Source organism: Drosophila serrata, unplaced genomic scaffold (genome assembly GCF_035046125.1).
Source record: "Drosophila serrata isolate PLE 108 unplaced genomic scaffold, ASM3504612v1 contig_184, whole genome shotgun sequence".
Classification (NCBI taxonomy): Eukaryota; Metazoa; Arthropoda; class Insecta; order Diptera; family Drosophilidae; genus Drosophila; species Drosophila serrata.
The window spans coordinates 8,714,949-8,734,122 of record NW_028257082.1 but is presented as its reverse complement, the minus strand read 5'-3'; the positions used below and the strand labels follow the sequence as shown (position 1 = coordinate 8,734,122).

Here is a 19,174-nt window from a genome sequence, read left to right as displayed (position 1 = left end):
ATTGTTAGCAAACAAACTTTTTTATGCATCAACTAATTTCAATCAGCTAACAAAAATGTGGCTCCCGCTGAAGCTGAAGCTGCCCTTTTTCCCGCAACCGCAGAGCAAGAGACTGAGATGGAGGATTGTGGAAAAGCGCCGAAAACAAACGGAAAACTTTTGTCAATAATGCCAACGACGACGACGACGACGATGTTGTTGTGGCTGCTGCTGTTGTTCCTGGGATCTGCTATAGCTCCTGGCACCTCTAGTAGCTCTTCCTTATTCTAGTTGCCATCGCCGCCAATGTCTCAAATCCCCAACTGATTGCGCTGAGTGGCACTGACAGCCAGGGGGAATGGTCCTCGAGGGTCAACCCCCCTCCTAGTCCTAGTGCACCTGTCCGGGCAAAGTCCTTATCGCAATCAACTTCAAAGGCGCTAAAACGCAGCAGAAATACGTCAACAAGTCGAAATTAGTGTTACCAAAAGTTAAATAAGCTTAAAATATTATGTATTTAACAGGTGAATCATTCCAGAGAATATGTATATGAAATATATGCGATAGATTACTATCGATATAAACAAAATCATTTAACGATAATAACTTCTGTCATTTGATTCGATTTTTTTTATCAAAAGTCATAATTGTGACACCTTTGGTCATTCATTTTTTCTCTTTCACTACTTGTCATTCTAAAGAAAAACTTTTTTATTTCTTAACTTGATTATACGACAATGGGCAAGATTTCAAACCGTAAATTCCGCCGCAACAATGTCCTTTATGGATATCAGAGCAATCAACGTTCTGATACAATCAATCTGGAATCTCTCTTGCGTCCCGGAGGCATAAGTTCATCTAGTACTAGGGTTAATCACCTCATTGGACTGCATCCGGAAAACTCTAGTCGCCCAGGATTTTCCTTCACCATACCGCGACGTCAGCGTTTACTTTACTCAACTATTCCAGCTGTGGATCCTTCGCCGTCTAGGATTCAAGGTCGTCAAAGGTAAAACAATTTAAGACAAGAATGAAAGCAAACATCGGGAAGCCGAAGTTTGCATACCCTTGACCATGGTAGAATTATACAAGGTAGTCTCGTCGGCAAAAGCACTCCGCTATTCATTACTCACAACAAGTGCGAGTGAGAGGAGTCTGCGAAGTAAGTGCGAGTGAAACGACAAAAGAGCTTTTAGTTTAGCCCTTAGATGGTCCATGGGGGTTAAATTGTTCATACATAGTAAAAAGAGTTGAAGTGTTTTATAACTTAATTTTTAATAGTTTGGAATTTGACATTAATCTTTGTTTGTGTTTTTGTAAAGCTATTTTTTTGTTTAAATTCTTAATTTTAAAATATATCCGAATCTTAAAGTAAAATTTTTTATATCTAAATTAATGTTTATGTTCTTAGCAGAACGACATCGCACACAAGGGTTAAAAGTAACAAAAAAAATCGTCCGCACACAACCTTTCTGTTTGACAAACACGAACGCACTGAAAATAAGCCGAACGGTTAGGCAGCCGACGAGACTACCTTGTATAATTGTATCATGCCCTTGACAGGTAGCCATATGTATTGCATTGGTCAGGTGATGTTTTTGGGGTCGAAGGGCAATTACTATCTGCTACTATCACCATTGATGTACACAGCGGGAGGCCAGAGGATAAACTGAGGCCAGTGCGACGGCAGTGCCTCTATTTATAGGCACCGAGTAAAGAGAGCAGAGAAAGTTAGAGCAAGAGCGCGAGAGAGAACGAGATACTTCTAGAGATATGCAGAGATAGATGTATATAAAGAGACAGAGAGAGATAGACATAGATATAAAGAGAGAGAGCGAGAGAGAGAGAGAGAGAGAGAGAGAGAGAGAGAAAAGAGAGAGGGAATGACAGAGGCAGATAAAATGAGATAGAGAAAAATTTAATCACTGTCATTACAATATTATTTCGGCTGTTAATGCTAATTAGGAATAAATGACTCCTTCACTGTGTTTTTGAAACATCTGCCTAAAATAAGAATACCCTGCAAGGGTTTAAATAAATACAAACAGTTTTTTTTTATTAAATATACCAATAACTACCCACCTTTTTACATAAATCCAATTAAATACAGAAACATCGAGATACATCATAATCGTAACTCTACTGAGCCGACTCTGCCAGGCAATCAAGTCCTTCAACTGAAAAAAGAACAGCAGCTGATAAAAAAAGGTAACTATATACAAGTTGTCATCTTTGAAAAATTGTTTATTCCGATTAAAATGATCACTACCTTTTAAATAATTTAAAATTGTTATATCCTCACAGAAAATGATACCAAGCCTGTGATAAAATTGGAAAAGTCAAAACAAAGTTATACTATGCCGATTAATAGTTGTTCCCATTACATAAAAAAAGGTACATAGGTCTTTAATTTGTCGAATTTTGGATAAGAGTTGGATTTTTTTTGCTTTATTTAAATTAAATATATATATATTTTTTTTAATATTTATATTTAATATTTAATTTAAATATTTCACAGAAAAATATAATAATCGATCGGCACATTGGCGATGCAATCAAGACCTTCAAATGAAAAATAAACAGCAGCTGATAAAAAAAGGTAACTATATAAAAGTCGTCTTCTTTGAAAAATTGTTTATTCCGATAAAAATAATGACTACCTTTTAAATAATTTAAAATTGTTATATCCTTACAGAAAATGATACCAAGCCTGTGATAAAATTGGAAAAGTCAAAACAAAGTTATAATATGATGATTAATAGTTGTTCCCATAACATAAAAAAAGGTAGGTCTTTAATTTGTCGAATTTTTTATAAGAGTTGTATTTTTTTGCTTTATTTGGATCCCTGAAATTTAAATATTCCACAGAAAAATATACTATGGCATCTGCACATCGTTTAAGCTGTTCGAGTTCCACGACATCCATAGGACAAGTCCAAATATTCAACAACGGAGAACAGCGCTTGACACAAGGTAGGTCATTGATTTCCAAATTTTTTATAACAATTACTAATCAAAATTATTTTTCACAGATCACATTAACATAGCTTCCATTATAAATGTACTTTCACAAATTGCTTTTTGCATTATTTTTTACTTTTGGCTAAGGAACTTCCGTTCCCTACAAGATTTCCATTAAATGTAAAGGAAAAAAAAAAAAAAAAAACATACTCAGGAAGTATGTGTAAATAAACATTTGAATTTTCACATTCATTGTTATGATGGCTTTATTTCGACTTAACTGGTATTATTCTAATTTATTCAGCAAAATCTACCTTATTCTTGAGTATTAACCTGATTTTCCTTCTCACCTGCCAGAGGGAGCTTCACCTTGGCTAATACATTAATTAACTTTGCCTTCCCCCACACCATCCATTGTGTTCGAATGCCACTTATTCGTGGGCTTATCACTGAGCCGAGCGAAGGGTGGTTGGGGCCAAAAAACAAAAAAAAAAACAAAAAAACACAAGGAACTTGGCCCTATTCTGGTTAACAATCACAACAAAAATGGGAGCGCAAAACTTTTAATGAGCTAACGCCGCTGATTCAGCGTTCTAATTAACATTTAACGAGCATTTCGTTCGACTTGCATGGCAAAATGGGACTCAATATGGGCTCCTTTGCCGATGGAGGAGCAACAGATACCAGCTACAAGGACTCTTGGGAATTATTCAATTTTCGGCAACCATTTCCTGCAATTTATGGTATACTTTTTTTTGTTTATAAAATTATTTATTTGATATGTAATGGTTCAGGTATTGTATTGATACAAATTATACCTTTGGGGTAGGAAGTAGTGCTTTCAATATCCTGATACAAGGGAATTTTTTGTAAATATATCATAATTGAGCTAAAAAATGTTGGTTTTTTTATTTTAGATATACAGGGAGTTGTTAAAAGCCTGTGGTTTTTAGAGATTTATATTTAACTTGATTTTAAGTGGTTGAATAATATACTTTAAAAAGAGTTCTTGATTTGATTTCTTCAAAAACGAATTATTTTTCTATATTAATATTTGTTTAAAAAGGCACCTTTGGCACCTTAAAAAATTTAATTGAAAAACCCATAAATTAACTTGATCAATTATGATTTACTTTATAAAAACTTAAATTCTGCTAAGTTTCTCAATGGCTTTGCCTTTACAAATTGAGTAAACGTTAGTTAAAAAGTTCTTTAATATATTCCTTATCAGAATAAATAAATAAATACATATGTTTCTGAGTGAAAAATAATTTTAAAATATTTTTAACACATTTAGTAAATAAATTTACCGCCACACATCACGTATACGCCTGTTGTGCGAACTAAAATCGTCACAGAGAATTTAACTGTAACGCCACCTAGAACTCTCGAGTAAAATACACATCCCAGAGCTTTGGTTCCACACCAAAGTTGCCCCCAAAGCTGTGCCACAAACTTCGAAAGCTTGCTGACTATAGCTAACCCCCAGAATCGGGGCAACTCTACGATAAACAAAACATATGGCCTGCAGGCTGCACAAAGCTGCCTGGTGAGCGGTGTGTTTTCTCAGTTCGCTCGCGCTCTGGCTTTGGGAACGTTGTTTTCTGGAACTCAAAGGACCTCACTCCGTTCAGGCAGTACAGCCAACCAAATTTATACTTATATATATATATAAACATATATATATATATGCATTAACGGTGAAGTGGGCAAAAGTGTGACAAACAGAACGGAAAGTTAGCATACTTTTATGAGCTGCGATTTGGCCGAGTCGCGAGTTCAAGCCCAGGACAGCAAGCGGAACTGTGAACTGTGAACTGTGAAAATGTGACCCAATTGGAAAGAACGAAAAACGATATTGTGCCAGTTATATGTCCATATATATGTATATATATATACATAGCACACATCATACATATATGTGCCGAGCCTAAGTACATCCGTCAATAAAAGGAGGTAATCCCTAAACCGATATTGTGGGCGCGGTGAAGTTGTTTAGCAAACACACATAAATTAATAATCAACATTTCTGCCCTCGGGCAAAAAGTATCGGTTATGCGAGTTGTCTCTCTCTCTCCGAGTGTGTGTGTGCGTGTCAAAGTGTTTGGGTGTGCGTGTGTTTTTTTTACTTGCTGTGGCAAAGCTGCACAAAAAAAGCAAAAAGTTCAATCGCTGAAACTTCAGGCAAACAGCCCGAAAGGCTTCTGTTTCTGCTGCCGCTGCTGCTGCTCTTTTTCCGAGGCACAGCTGATTGGCGAAAACCCTTGAGCCGAACATGTTGGCTTGTTTGGTTTGAAGCTCAGTAAATCCTGTTCCCGCTCCTCCTTTCTCCCGTGTGTGTGTGTGTGAGAGTGGGAGAGAGGGGACCGGGGAGAACTCAACTTTACGGTCCTACGACTCCGGAGCACGCAGCGCAGCGTGCACACGTAATAAAGCCATAATCAAAGGTAACCCGGGACAACGGAGCGTATGCGTGTTCCCCCTGATGGTCCGCCAAATGACCATTCTCTGGCTGCCATGACACGCGCGCCCGGCCAAAAGGGGATTTGGTATAAAGTTGCAATGCTCGCGAAATTTAAAACAAACATTTCATAGTACTACACTGAAAAAATATTTAAGCAAAGATCCCTTCTATAAGGCACGAACATTTTCATAAATTTCCCTACTAATTTGGTTCATAAATAAATATAATAAGATAAGTAGGCTTTTATTTTGGTTATTGAGAAGTCTTTTGTTTATATTTGAGTCCTCTTTGAGGGAATGGAAATATATTTCTTATCAATTATAATAACATTTACCTTTTTAAACTCTCTTCAGCCAATTCCTGACCAGTTTCTCATAAAAAAAGTGAAGAATTTCCTTATAGCTTCCTTTTAAATTCGTATTTTTAAGGTTGGCAACCATTATCAACTTCGAAAGTTATTTCTTTTGGCACAGACTCCTCTGATAAATCAGTTTCAAAGCTCATAAAGCAGTCTTCCCCTTCAAGAATAATGTATTATAATGAATGTATCTCATGGGCTTAAATATTTATGAAGAAATTAACTAATATTTATATTTGGCAAATATTTTTCCGACTGCATCTTCTGTTGTATCGAATTCAAAGTTAACAAATAAAGTGAAAGTGAGAGGTAGGGGACCTCCCCCCTCAGTTATATGGCGAATTTCTCAATTTCAGACGGCCGGCAGGCACCATATGCACATATTTGGCGCTCAAAGACGCTCCTCCTTCCACTCGTATTCCTCCCCTTCGATTCCACTGGGAGCAACACCTATTTATGGAGCACAAGTGGTTATCCGAAATACGCGTTCATATTCCTGGTCCCCCGTTCCTCACGAACAGTTGCGGCCACACTTTGGCACTCAGCACACTCCACACCACAAAACAAATCGACAGAAGAAGGGGCACGCCGCGCACTTCAATGTGTTTTCACTCATATCTGGTTTTCCGGTAGCATATTTATTTTCCACTTTAATGGAAAACATATGCCGCCACGCAGGGCTTTCCCAGAATATGCACACAGAGATCGCTTCGATCTGCAAGATTTCCATTACACATTGCCGCGCGCTTAATTGTTTCTAATTGCATGTGTAATTTAATTAAGGCAATTGCAAGGCTCACCTTGAACCGCCGCCCGTGGCTCATCAGCGGTGGGTGGGTGGCCCCAGTGTGCAAACGTAATTCAATATCCATCCCACCGCCAATGATTGCATTTGCGTTGCTTTCTGCTGTCTCGAAGTGAATGTATCTGTTACGTGGAAATTGGCAATCGATAAAGGCAACCGGAGCTGGAGCTGCGATTTGATTGCACTTGCTTCACGGCTCATTGCCATGGCCACAATATATACCATTGTGGTAACAGTAACAACAATGAGGAGAAGCAGGAGCAGGAGGATGAGGTCTCTCTGAGAAGGAGGTCTTCTCCTCAAACTTGATTGGCGGCCATCGTCGGATTGGTTAACAAGGGTAGCCCTCACTTTATTGCCGCAAGTCAGGCAACATTGCCAACCTTTTTAACATGGCCTTTACTCGTTTCACACTAAATTATTCATTCCGGGGAAATCAATCAAATCAACATACTTTAAGGGGTAAAGCTTGCCTAAAAAAATGTCACTTACGTTAAATAAAAAAGAAAGTTTTTATAAAACCAAAACGAATTATTTACAAACACGAGAGAGAGTCGAACGAAAGACTTTTAAATGTTCCTTATATTACATTTTAATTTATTCCATTTAAAGTATATTTTTAATATGTTTACAAACCAAATCTCTGTCTTTAATCTTCATCAAATAAATATTATTAGATTTTTGTTTGTTCTAATTATAACATAAAGTTTGTGTTCCTAATATGAATCTCTCCCTCTCCACCTCAAATCATATTTCATCTTTAAAATCCCATTTGTAATATAAACTCTACAATATAAAGCTACCTGCCATCATAAATCACCTTCTTAATTCCCTATTTTGAATGATTTTAGGAATAATGAAGCTCTCTGACACCATGGCCACGCCAATAGAAGAAAAACTGGATCAAAACCTAAAGGTAAGCTAAAAATATAAGCAAAGTCATGTAGATTATATTGGAATAAAAATATATCTTACAGGTGCGCACTGGCATGGTCCATGTGAGCGATGGCAAGAGCAGACCCGAGCCACTGCGTCTCAATCTTACCATGGAGTTGCTTTCTCTGCAGAAACTGGAAGTGGTAACCCCCACCAGTTGTAATCCCAATGGACCGCCCATGGAATCAAAGGTAATATATGAAATTAGATATTATAATTATAGAGATCTTAATAATCAATTTAATATAGGAACGCATGGTTCAAATTACGCGCCAAAAGCAAGGCGGCCTTGGACTGAGCATAAAAGGTGGAGCTGAACACAAGCTCCCAATATTAATATCACGAATCTATAAGGATCAGGCTGCAGATATCACGGGTCAACTGTTTGTGGGCGATGCCATTATCAAGGTTAATGGGGAATACATCACAGCCTGTCCCCATGACGATGCGGTGAATATACTAAGAAATGCCGGAGATATTGTTGTGCTGACCGTGAAGCACTATCGAGCTGCCACACCCTTCCTTCAAAAGCAATGTGAGTTAATACCTCCAAGCATAAATATTTAATTAACATTGCTTTTGTTTTGTTTTTTTTGTGCGTTAATTTTAGTAACCAAAGACACGCCCGACTCTGACAACGATGCTACGTGCGCTGAACTGAAGGCCGATGAGGGCTACAAGTCCTCTGTGAATAGTGGAACCATTAGTCGTAGCTGCAGTCGTCCCATGTCTATATGCTCAGAGCCCGAAAAGCGATGGACCGATGTGGTGGCAGGTAAATGGGTAGAGTTTCTTATTAACAATTTAACATAATAATATAATTTCAAAATATATAAGAAAACCAGTAATTTGCAGTGTAATTTTCAAGTGGTTCGTTGGGGAATTAATTTATAATTTTGACATGATTTCTTCTGATTTCTTTTCTTAGTTATTTAATACAACATTTCCTAGAATAAATATCTGCATTTATTAATAATATTTCTTATCTTTCAGTACCTCTTATGATGGCCTATGTGACGAGATACATTTATGGCACCGATAAGTTGCGACAAAATGCCTTTGAAGTTCGTGGCTTAAACGGAATTACCACTGGAGTCATACACTGCGATGAACTGGCCATACTTAGTCAGTGGCTCAAGTTGATAACAGATAATGTGGTGGGCTTAACACACTTACAGGTAAAAACTTCTCCTAAAATTAGATATATTTCCCCATTAAAAACAAATTGTTATCCTCCATAGATGAAGCTGTACAACAGAAACTTTGCAGTGGGCGAGCGAATCGAATACATGGGTTGGGTGAATGAGGGAGTGATTAATAACAATATATCTTGGCAGAGTTATAAGCCACGATTTCTACTGCTCAAGGGAACCGAAGTGATGCTCTTTGAAACGCCGCCAGTAAGTTGGGAAATACCTAAAACTCATCAAATTTACTTAAGTATTTCTTTTTTTATTTATAGCTCAATGTGGCTGGCATTAGCAAGGCCTTGGTCGTCTATAAGGTGTACCAAACCATGTTCCGTATTGTCAAGGAATCGGAGACTGTGGATAGCCGCCAGCATTGCTTTCTGCTCCAAAGTTCTGGTCACGAACCCCGCTACTTGAGTGTGGAAACCCGACAGGAACTCCTGAGGATCGAGAATAGCTGGAATGCGGCTATCGTGACCAGTGTTATTAAATTGGGCGTGAGTTGAAGCCATTAAGCCATAACATACAGGTGACTCAATTCAATCTCATTCTTAGCGCAAAACATTTGCCGTTTCGCATCATGGCAAGAGTGGTGGACTCACATTGGATTGGCAGGCAGGATTTTCTCTGGCCGAAGGTGCCGACTCGGCCATTGTTTGGCAATATAAATTCTCACAACTGAGGGGCTCCAGTGACGATGGCAAGTCGAAGCTGAAGCTGCATTTTCAGGATCATGATAGTCGGGCTATAGAGACGAAGGTAAGTAGAACTACCTTGACTTTATTGGAACCTTAATCCAGTTTCTTAACTCATTTAAAGGAACTGGAATGTCAAGTCCTGCAGAGCCTGCTCTTCTGCATGCATGCCTTCCTTACGGCCAAGGTGGCCTCGGTGGATCCTGCATTTTTGAGCTCAATACAACAGACCTAAGACGGATCTCGGGACTCACACATAAAAAGGATATAGATAGATATTCGTAAAGTGCATAGCAAATAATTCGAATATGAATGTTGGACTAGGTATCTCATACTTTATGTCGTCGGCCTGTACTTATTATAAACAAGTGCGCGTATATATGTTGATCTGAATGATTGTAATTGGATACTGATATGGATATGGATATGGATATATTTAAAGCGCTGATAAAACTGAAAGTGAAATCTCTTGGTGCATTACAGTAATTTTTAAGCGTACATAAGGCAATTACTTTAGGCATTTTTCCTATTACGTAGACTTGGTACTAAATAATTGATAACAAATTCACATATATATATATAGATATTGTTTATAACCGATTGTTTCCCAATGTAGCCTTTATATAGTTGAATTACCTATCTTACGTACGGTCTGCCGATTCGCTTTTGCTATGAGCCTAAAGAAAAGGGCTTCTAATGAGGAGCCTCAAAGGCTTTAATCCGTGCTACATCCCCTAGATATATATATATATATATTTCCTCCCCAAAAGGTTTAACGACAAATTTTTATCGAATTATAAAACCAGTTTTGTGTGCGCTCTAATGAAAATTTAATTTTCGAAAACCAAGGAAAAGAAAAAACGAATGCTTTAAAAACGGATTAAATGTTATTTTCTACTGAGGTAATAGCTGATATCATATAGTAGATATATATACTTTATAAAATATATATAAATATATATATAACATCCACCGAAACAAATCTCAATGCACAGACGTAATATGAATTAGATTTTATAACTGTTATACATTTAACCAAAGTCAGTTAAGAGATTCCATCGGACACTCACATAGGTCATTGGATCATTTGTCAATTCAGAAAGTGTCTTTCAGTGGCGATATCGTATATTTGTTGCTTCAGAGAACAGCATTGTATGTATGGGTTTTAGGCGTTATTGCACAACATAATCTATACATCTACCATATAGCATATTAATTAGTTAGCGAATCATCGAAGAAGAGCACGAAATAGCAAAACATCCATGAATATCAAGTAACCGCGCAAAGAAAACAGAATATCTCAAAGGTAGAGATGATCTGCTCCGCCTGGTCATCTCTGCTCTATAACTATAAACCTATATATGTATACCAAAAGCATCAGGATCAGAATCAAAAGAATATTTACTGTACATACGCTAAGCTCTATAGCATCCAGAAAAAAGGCGATACCATAAAATATATAAAAACCATGTTCACACCAATGAAATCAAAATAACTAGATGCACCCTAAAAATCGCAACCTTAATCCAAAAACCCGACCAACATACGTAATCTGCATACACCGCAACATGTTATACGAGTATCAATTAACCCGGAAGGAGTTACATCTCTCACATCCGGTACTAACCATACATAACATACATACATATATTTTTAATGCAAAAGCTTACATAGTGCTGTACGAAGATGTACGCCCTCATACCAAATACTATATATGCGATATGTAATATGTACCCCGAACTAACAAACAAAAATACTTACTCAAAAGCTGCGATTCTGTGAGAGGAGAGAGTTCAATATTTAACCGGCAAACTGCGCTACTTGATACAAAATCATCGAAAATGGATAACAATATGAGTTGCTTTTGTTACGAATTTCCTCTATACTTTTTATAAGTTAATAATTGAAATTATTGTACAAGAAAAACCAAAGCATACAAATTGGAATAAAAACCCAAATATCTAATCAAGAAAGTGGTGATTTAATTGTATTTATTCTTTGGGGATAGAGAGGTTTCATTAAGCCAAGAAGCAACAATACCTAGTTTTCCTTGAATTTATCTATGCAATTAAACAACCTCCTTAATTTTGAGTAACTCAAAGTATAATAATTTATTTCAACATATTGAAACAGAACTCATGGCTGTTAGTTCTGCTTCAGTGTGAAAGAAACCCTTAAAATAATTACAAAATATCATAAAATCTATATACATAAATTATCTATTGAATTGGGAATGTTTTCGTAACTCCCAATTGATTGCTTAAAATGGCTGCTTTAAGCAATCAATAGCAGTTGGCTGGACGGGGGAATATAAATGAGTCTAGAAGAAAACCTTGGCATATATGACAAAATCCCCTCAATGGCTGTCTGAGAGGATTTTGGGGCAGCTTTCTATGCTTCAGTTCCGTGAGACATATCCTATAACATGTTTAAAGCTTTTACATCATTGATTCTTGTGTATGTACAGATTCTATGCCCAATTTCATCCAATTTGAGCTACGATCGTGTGGTTAATTCCATTGGCACATGCATACGTTCTTTGGAAAATTTCTTTTAAGGTGATTTAAACGACGGCTGGCTTTCCGTTCTATTGGGTTTTTGGTATTATCTACACAGCATTTTATATATATAGATATATAAATATGTGTATGGTATATAACTGGCATTAACCATACAAACTACAAGCTAATCTTAACTTAGGACTTATGGCTTGACGCTGTTCTCTGTCTTATTTGGTTTTTTTCCTCTACCGGTGCCGAAACCTAAGTACGTTGTTTGCGAAATTAGCCGATCCTCCAGGACCTTGCTTTCCTAATGTCCAACAAATTAAAAAAAACCGCTAACACTCTCCCGGAATGCCACAAGTATGTGAACATGAGTTGTTGGTAAATTTCCAAATCTAAACGTAGTAAATTTGAAAACGAGCAATAGGTCGAACTCAGACATCGACGGGTTCCTTGGCGGTTTCCGTATCGGTCAGACGCACCACAGTGACCTCGGTGGTGACACCATTCAGCACCATTTGCATCGATTGTTGATCTCGCCACGGTGTTGTCAATGTGGTTAACCTCTGCCGCAGACTTCCCGGCGTTGAAAGTAGCTTAAATATGGCCACCGTGGGAATCATTACCACCGACGAACCGGCTATGCACCAGCCCAGGGCATTGGCCCAACTGGGATACACATAATCCGCATAAGTCAGGGGTTCATAACCAATCAAGCCATAGACTGTGATGAAGAGCAGGAAAATCGGAGCCACAAAACGCCAGCACACCTGCCAATATCTCCCTGGCGGAAATCCAATCATATCTCTAATGTCCTCGCTGAAACGATTTGTACCATAGATCCAGGACACGGCAATCGCCTCGAAGAACACGGCCACCAGGATTGAGTACCCGGCAGCATAGCGATCCAACAAATGGAAGAAATAGAATCCTCCCTGAGTGCAACTGGCCAATCCAACCACAAAATACAGGGAAAACAGACCAGCAACAAACAGTTCCCGGTTCTTTCGTATCTTTGGGAACTCATCACTCAAGGCGGTTATAATGGCCTCCGAACCGCCAAACTGTAATGGATTAAGGTGATTTATTACTATATTTTCCAAGTAAATATAAGTTATATATAGTTACCGAACTATCTAATCCCAGAGTGAGCAGCATCATAAAGAATATCAATGCCCAGAAAGTACTGGCCGGCATGGTGGCAATGGCAGCTGGATAGACCACAAATACCAAGCCAGGACCTTCAGTGGCCACATCCTCAATTCTCACGCCCAATGTGTGAGCCATATAACCCAAAACTGAGAATATCACAAATCCTGCTATAAAACTGGTGGCCGAATTAATGAAACTGGTAAGCAAGGCGTCTCTAAAGAAAGATATTATATATTATAACTTTAAGAACTCTCTAGTAAATTGCACTCACTTGTACACATTATTGTGATACTTGTTGTAGGATGCATAGGCTAAAAGTACACCAAATCCAGGACCCAGGGAGAAGAACACCTGAGTGGCTGCATCCACCCAAACCTCTGCCTTATAAATGGCACTAAAGTTGGGTGTAAGATAATACTGAATGCCCAGGAAAGATCCTGGCAAAGTGAGACCCCGGATCAGTAGAATTAGTAGCACCACGTAGGGAAAGAGGGCTGTGAACCAGACAACCTTGCCGGAAGTACTGATACCCTTCCACAGGGAGAAATAGCAGATTAAATAGACAATCAGTAGACACAGGGCCATGTCCCATTTGATGGCGCCCAAGTCGTGTATGCCCTCGCTTTGGTTAAGCTCCAAAATGTAACGACTAGATAAAGCAATAAATATGTATTAATATATATAATAATATAAAGAAAATCCACTTACTTAAAATACTCGGAGGCAGCAGATTGAAAGCCCTCGATGTGACCTCCCGAAGGGGATTCCAAGCCCGTCATTGAACCATTTATATAAGACTCATTATAGAGCAAACTCTGATTGCCCAGGCTATAATAGTCACTGTAATTGCCTATCACTGGCACACGAGTAGCATTCTGGCTCTCAAACTAAAGCAGAATGAATTAAAAACGGGTTAATATTTAATTATGTATAATTAACATTACTTACAGGTTTACAATTGGGTGTATTCCAAATATTATTGCACGATGTCCAGGGCAATGAGCTGGTGAAGGATGCAAAAAAGAAACGCAACGACCAGGCAATAATCACATTATAGTAGAAGTCCACATAGAAGGCTATCAGCACCACCGCATAACCAATTCCTAATTAAATATATATCCAGGTTTTTATTTCGATTTATATTTTTGGTGAGAATATAGTTACCTTTGAAGAGTGGCACTAGGCGACCCCAACAGGTAATGGCACCCTTACGATTATGCTGACCAAGGGCCAGTTCCATGTAGAATAGAGGTATGCCTCCGACCACCAACATAATGCAATAGGGCACAAGAAATGCGCCTAAAAATGGGATATATATAAGACTTGATATTATATATATATTTTGGAGAAAAAGATAATCCTCAACATCAAGAAAAAAATAAAAATAATAATGCGAAACAGATGCAAAGCCAAATTTTACAGTTTGCGAATATTTAAAGACAAATCAAAGTTAGATTTAAATTGCTAATTATTCAAAATTCCCTTTATTGAAGCCTGATTAATAGGTTTTTCTAAATTTTAAATTCAATTTATTGCCTAACAGAAGCATATGTCACACTTAAATATAATGTATATATGTACTTTCCTTTCCTTTTCCTAAATTCACTTGACTTTCACCTCGCCTGCATTTTAGCTAAAGGCGAAATCAATAATTTTTTTTATGATAATGATTGCATAACCGCCACACTTTGCGACTGACCCGTGTCACAGCCTTTGCATTGTTCGTCTCACTCTTGTCGTCAAACATAATTACACACATATTTAATACATAGACACCATATGCCGTGCCATACTTTTATGTATGTTCGATGGTACACAAAATCAAATTGTTTTACAAGTGCCACTCTAAGGACATTTTAAAAACATTAACAGCAGCCAGGCCCAGGCCCAGGCCAGAGACAGAGACTGGGTGAAGAGGAAGGACGCCTGTCTCCTGCAGTCATCTCCGTCACCTCCGGCAAATACCAGGGAAAACCTCCACCCCCGGGGGAAACCCCCGTCTTTTGGGCCCGACAATTGGTAGAGTGCCATCGATACTTTGTTGAGTGACAGGGGATGATGTTTTTATGATTTGATTATGTCTATTAGCAGGCAAAGTGGCCGACAAAGTCGTCTACGGACATTATATATACCCCACCAGCCTTTCTACATATATATGCATGGGCGATGTGCTTGATATATATATATATGTATGTAGGTATGGAGCTACAAAGGATCTGGCTGCCTCGGAGGCTTCCTTCTGTCGTGTCAATTATGGTGGAAATGTAAAACAAAAACGTCTAAAATAAAGTCAGGCCATCTATGACGTCCCCGGACACTGTTGTTGAAGCCATAATTTCCGTTGCTTCAAGTGCATTTCCCGTTCGTCATGGACACAGAGGAAAAGTTGTGCCATTAATTCAATTTTCACGCCATCAGTTGGTCGAAATTGGGACAAAATATGTGTATCGATAGATGATGATAATGGTCTTAACTAGCAGAGTAAATATTATGAACTTAACAGACTTTCAAGTGATTTTAATTCCTTAAAAGATGTCACTATCCTTTGAGGGAAAATGCATATTTAACTTGTGAGTATGCATGATGAACTTATTCGCGATCTAAGCCTTAAGTGCCTCTCCTCCATGAGGTTTTTAGCCCTAATCCAGGACATTGTGGCTGGCACAGCCTGTTGCTGCCAGGACAGCTAGCTCTTCCCCTGTGTCCTCAAGAGTTGTAAGCAGGAAAATGGGAAAGAGAATAAATAATACCGACTAAGCTGTGGCAATAATCGCAACCTGAGAGAGTTGGTGGTGGTGTTGGTCCCTGGCAACGGACATTAAGTGGAATTTAAGCCGTCGCCGGAGCCACTGATTGAACGCAATGAAGCGTATAAATATAACAATTTATTATTATGATTTTAAAGGGAGCAGCCAGTATCCAGAATCCAGCATCCAGCATCCAGCTACTGCTGAAGCTTTGATGGAGCAAAAGAATAATAATAAAATAGTAATAACTATATCGAAGGGCTCGGCTCGTGTGAGAAGCCACAATCCATTCACAACGCACATCAGCGGGAAAGTGCCGCCATCATGAAGGAAATGGGGGGTGAAGACATGTTTCGCACATGAATTTCCCACAATGCGTTGGGGAAAGTGCTCCGGCAACAAAAGCCGTGCTCTCTAGGCTCTGAACTCCACATCAGCCGGCTGACATATTGCCCAGGAATGGGGTGAAAGCGAGTGCACAAGGAGGGTAAAGAGTAAGCAGGCCAAATGCGATTATGACTGCCAGATTTAGTTGTCATACAGAAGCACTTAACTTTTGGAATTGTTTTGAATGATGGCGTCGACGGTGAGGATCAGGAAGTGTAGTAAGTGTTTGAGAGTGTGTACGGGTTCCATTCCCATCCTCTACTCCTTGCCACTCCACAAAGGATGTGAGCTTCCAGTCTGTCCCTCCCCTTCAGTTACGGCACTTCGCACCACTTTGACAAAGTGTTAACAAGGCCGAAAGGGAAATGCGGAGTGCGAAATGCGGAGAGCGGAAGGCAGTGGGTTCCGTGGCGAGCCCAATGATGTGTAAAGCCATATAAATTATTTTCACTCAGCCGAAGCGATTCACGAAATGTCTTTGTCCCCTAATTGGCCAGTTCACACAGAGGAAAATTTAAGGACACACACAGAAGGCGCAGAGGTTTTTAAACCAATGAAAAAGGGTTTGTAAGATGCAATGATATCATTTAGAGCCTCAATTTATTTAACCTAGAATTTAGATATACTATTAGGCACTATATTTAGATGCATACGTTATATCTTTACCTTTAAATTCAATATAAATCAAAAACATATCAAAATTTAAATAGAAAACTTTTAAATTATATCATAAATTCATGATCTTATATAGGTTCAGCTGGAAACAATCAATTAGATAAATATTATATAGTAATTACTACTTACCACCTCCATTTTTGTAACACAAATAGGGAAATCTCCAGACGTTTGCTAAATCGACGGCGAATCCAATAACCGATAATAAAAAATCCACTTTGCCGCTCCATGTTTCGCGATCGTCACTAATGCTATTGTTATCGTTATCGTGTGGCGTTGGCGTCTTTGATTTGGATACCTGTCCCGTTGGTGACATCTGCGACTATATAACCCGTCGTGTCCTTGACCCAAAACGCGTCGATATTCGACCACGCTAAAGTTCCCGCCGCCGCACTTTGAAATCTGTATAAAATCGTACCACTTTAATGGGTCAGTTGTATAGACTCAAACATATACATATCCCAAATATAAACCCGGAATCATTTAGGTCTCAATCCCAACCCATCTCTTCTACTCTTTAGTAAGTCCCTGGACCTCAATGAGTGTGTGTCCAGAGCCACTTGAAACCTGTTTGGCCACGACATGTGCTCACCCAGCCCTTGAAGAGCTCGTTGGCACATTACGCATACGACAGGTGGCATGTCCAAGCACACTGGCCAGCAAACACTTGACCAAACCCATCCACAACACAGAACAAGTATATACATATATATTCACCATGTTGTATATGTACATATTTGTATATGGAACTCTCGGGGAATCATTGCGTGTAATGAAACCACAAACACGTCAAACAATTAATCTGATCTACTTAATTCTTCCCCGCTGACTTTAATTGTCCAGAGCTGTGATCAATTAAGCGAAATGCAGATTGAGTGTGCTCCACGGGTCCGACGGGCTTAGCCGCTACTCGGGGCTTATTTATGAGCAAGTACAATTATAAAAACAGTTTATTTATGATTCGATAAAGAGCTTGTGCTTGGAAGTTATCAAATCAGAGTGTTACAATGTAAAAACGAGCTTTAAAAATATAATATAGCTAGTTAGTTTTGTAGTTTTTGATGATGTAATTTAATATTTGTGTAGATTATTTCAGACCATTTGTCAGTTTAATTAAAAATGCAAGTTTTTAATACTTTTTAAGCCAATTTTTAATAAGCATACCAAATGAAATCTAATCAGAAATATGTGCATTTTTTAGGTATATAATTTGGAATCATGTTTCTTTTAAATACATCATAGAATGCTGAGATTAATAATTATTTTTGGATTAGAATTTGGTATATTTTTAAGGGAATTTAAATAAGTTAGGGCGACTTTTAATATTGGTAATTTCCCTAAATATTTGACACTTTAAATATTTGTTTTATAAACTTAAATGCACTTTTAAACTGGCAATGTTAAACCAAAAATCCTCTTGTTATACTTTTCTCTTAACTTCGAAATATTAAAATATTTAAACACCAAGTAATTCCGATTTATATATACATACTTTTACTTACCCAAAAAATATCAAGCTCAAATGTTACAGTTGCACCAATCCATTGTTAAGTTATCCTTGATAAAGTCCAAAAATATATAGAAAACTAGGCGAGTAGCTCCGCAAACAATTTCCAGACCGAATTTCACTTCACACTCATTGGCAGATATATGTTTTTGATGGAAAATTTCTCAACTTTTAAGGCGGATGGAGGAATTTAAAGCGAAATCGTATCGAATCGGAGCTGTTGCGCCTTCGGTGACATGCGAGCGTTTGCCAATGGCTGCTGGCCAGTTGCCACTTTTATAGTCCGCGACAAGTGGTTCTAAAGGCTGCATCTCTTATCACACACACACACAAACACACAGGCAGAGCACAGCACTTATGTGCCATGGCAAAGTTTTTTTTGTGTGTGTGTCAAGCGCAGCAGTAGCAACGACAGCGGAGAAGTTGAACCTCTAGAGCTAAAGTCCCCAAACTGAAAAGCCTGAAAGTCGCATGCGCCAAGGAAACGTCGACGGAACCGGAACGGAAGTGACCAATTAGAGTTGGCTTACATATACCACGACAACGCTGCGTATACTTGATGCTCTTTGTGTACATGGCCACGCTGCGCTGTATTGGTGCAGAGACTTAATGTGTGTGCGCTGTTAACTGAGGAGGCTGCTGTTGTTGGGTGGTGAGATGCTTAACAGAGCTATGTAACAAGCTTTTTGAATTGGATTCAATGAAATTACTAAAGATTTAATAGAAATATTGATTTAAATGCATTAATCAATATATTTTATGGTTATTAATATTGTTTAAATTATTTAAGAGGTCAAATATTATGATTATAGTT

The 19,174-nt window shown here is 38.3% G+C and overlaps 3 protein-coding genes across 4 annotated transcripts; 2 read left to right on the top strand and 1 right to left on the bottom strand.

Moving 5' to 3' along the window:
• The first annotated feature begins 208 nt into the window (after nucleotides 1–208).
• LOC110180037 (uncharacterized) lies at nucleotides 209–3,192 on the top strand. 2 transcript variants are annotated; one of them, XM_086828976.1, is made up of 7 exons: nucleotides 209–988; nucleotides 2,090–2,187; nucleotides 2,284–2,373; nucleotides 2,498–2,578; nucleotides 2,675–2,764; nucleotides 2,848–2,952; nucleotides 3,012–3,192. In XM_086828976.1, exons 1-7 carry the CDS (start codon nucleotides 717–719, stop codon nucleotides 3,116–3,118), a joined length of 843 nt encoding a protein of 280 aa, XP_086685102.1. In that variant the 5' UTR covers nucleotides 209–716; the 3' UTR covers nucleotides 3,119–3,192. The 2 variants fall into 2 exon arrangements, with proteins under 2 accessions (XP_086685102.1, XP_020803319.2); XM_020947660.2 differs by lacking the exons at nucleotides 2,498–2,578; nucleotides 2,675–2,764 and having other exon boundaries at nucleotides 594–988.
• A 4,216-nt stretch (nucleotides 3,193–7,408) lies between these two features.
• Syn2 (Syntrophin-like 2) lies at nucleotides 7,409–11,355 on the top strand. The gene is made up of 9 exons (XM_020942697.2): nucleotides 7,409–7,483; nucleotides 7,545–7,694; nucleotides 7,753–8,038; nucleotides 8,114–8,278; nucleotides 8,497–8,681; nucleotides 8,745–8,903; nucleotides 8,966–9,190; nucleotides 9,249–9,452; nucleotides 9,513–11,355. Exons 1-9 carry the CDS (start codon nucleotides 7,409–7,411, stop codon nucleotides 9,621–9,623), a joined length of 1,560 nt encoding a protein of 519 aa, XP_020798356.2. The 3' UTR covers nucleotides 9,624–11,355.
• Nucleotides 11,356–11,473: 118 nt separating this feature from the next.
• DAT (Sodium-dependent dopamine transporter) lies at nucleotides 11,474–18,818 on the bottom strand. The gene is made up of 8 exons (XM_020958099.2): nucleotides 18,356–18,818; nucleotides 16,983–17,255; nucleotides 14,209–14,343; nucleotides 13,993–14,147; nucleotides 13,753–13,931; nucleotides 13,316–13,693; nucleotides 13,021–13,258; nucleotides 11,474–12,956 (listed from the first exon to the last, which is right to left on the bottom strand). The coding sequence occupies exons 2-8, from the start codon at nucleotides 17,167–17,169 to the stop codon at nucleotides 12,327–12,329; spliced, it is 1,902 nt and encodes a 633-aa protein (XP_020813758.2). The 5' UTR covers nucleotides 17,170–17,255; nucleotides 18,356–18,818; the 3' UTR covers nucleotides 11,474–12,326.
• Nucleotides 18,819–19,174: the final 356 nt, after the last annotated feature.

Excerpts from the sequence above, each read along its gene's own strand:
- DAT (XM_020958099.2), bottom strand. The coding sequence starts at position 17,169 with ATGTCACCAACGGGACAGGTATCCAAATCAAAGACGCCAACGCCACAC. Across the intron at positions 14,344-16,982 it reads GTGTTACAAAAATGGAGGTG|GCGCATTTCTTGTGCCCTAT; the intron begins GTAAGTAGTAAT and ends TCCCATTTTTAG. Across the intron at positions 14,148-14,208 it reads CCTAGTGCCACTCTTCAAAG|GAATTGGTTATGCGGTGGTG; the intron begins GTAACTATATTC and ends ATATTTAATTAG.
- LOC110180037 (XM_086828976.1), top strand. The coding sequence starts at position 717 with ATGGGCAAGATTTCAAACCGTAAATTCCGCCGCAACAATGTCCTTTAT. Across the intron at positions 2,579-2,674 it reads ACAGCAGCTGATAAAAAAAG|AAAATGATACCAAGCCTGTG; the intron begins GTAACTATATAA and ends ATATCCTTACAG. Across the intron at positions 2,765-2,847 it reads TTCCCATAACATAAAAAAAG|AAAAATATACTATGGCATCT; the intron begins GTAGGTCTTTAA and ends AATATTCCACAG.
- Syn2 (XM_020942697.2), top strand. The coding sequence starts at position 7,409 with ATGATTTTAGGAATAATGAAGCTCTCTGACACCATGGCCACGCCAATA. Across the intron at positions 7,484-7,544 it reads AACTGGATCAAAACCTAAAG|GTGCGCACTGGCATGGTCCA; the intron begins GTAAGCTAAAAA and ends TATATCTTACAG. Across the intron at positions 8,039-8,113 it reads ACCCTTCCTTCAAAAGCAAT|TAACCAAAGACACGCCCGAC; the intron begins GTGAGTTAATAC and ends CGTTAATTTTAG.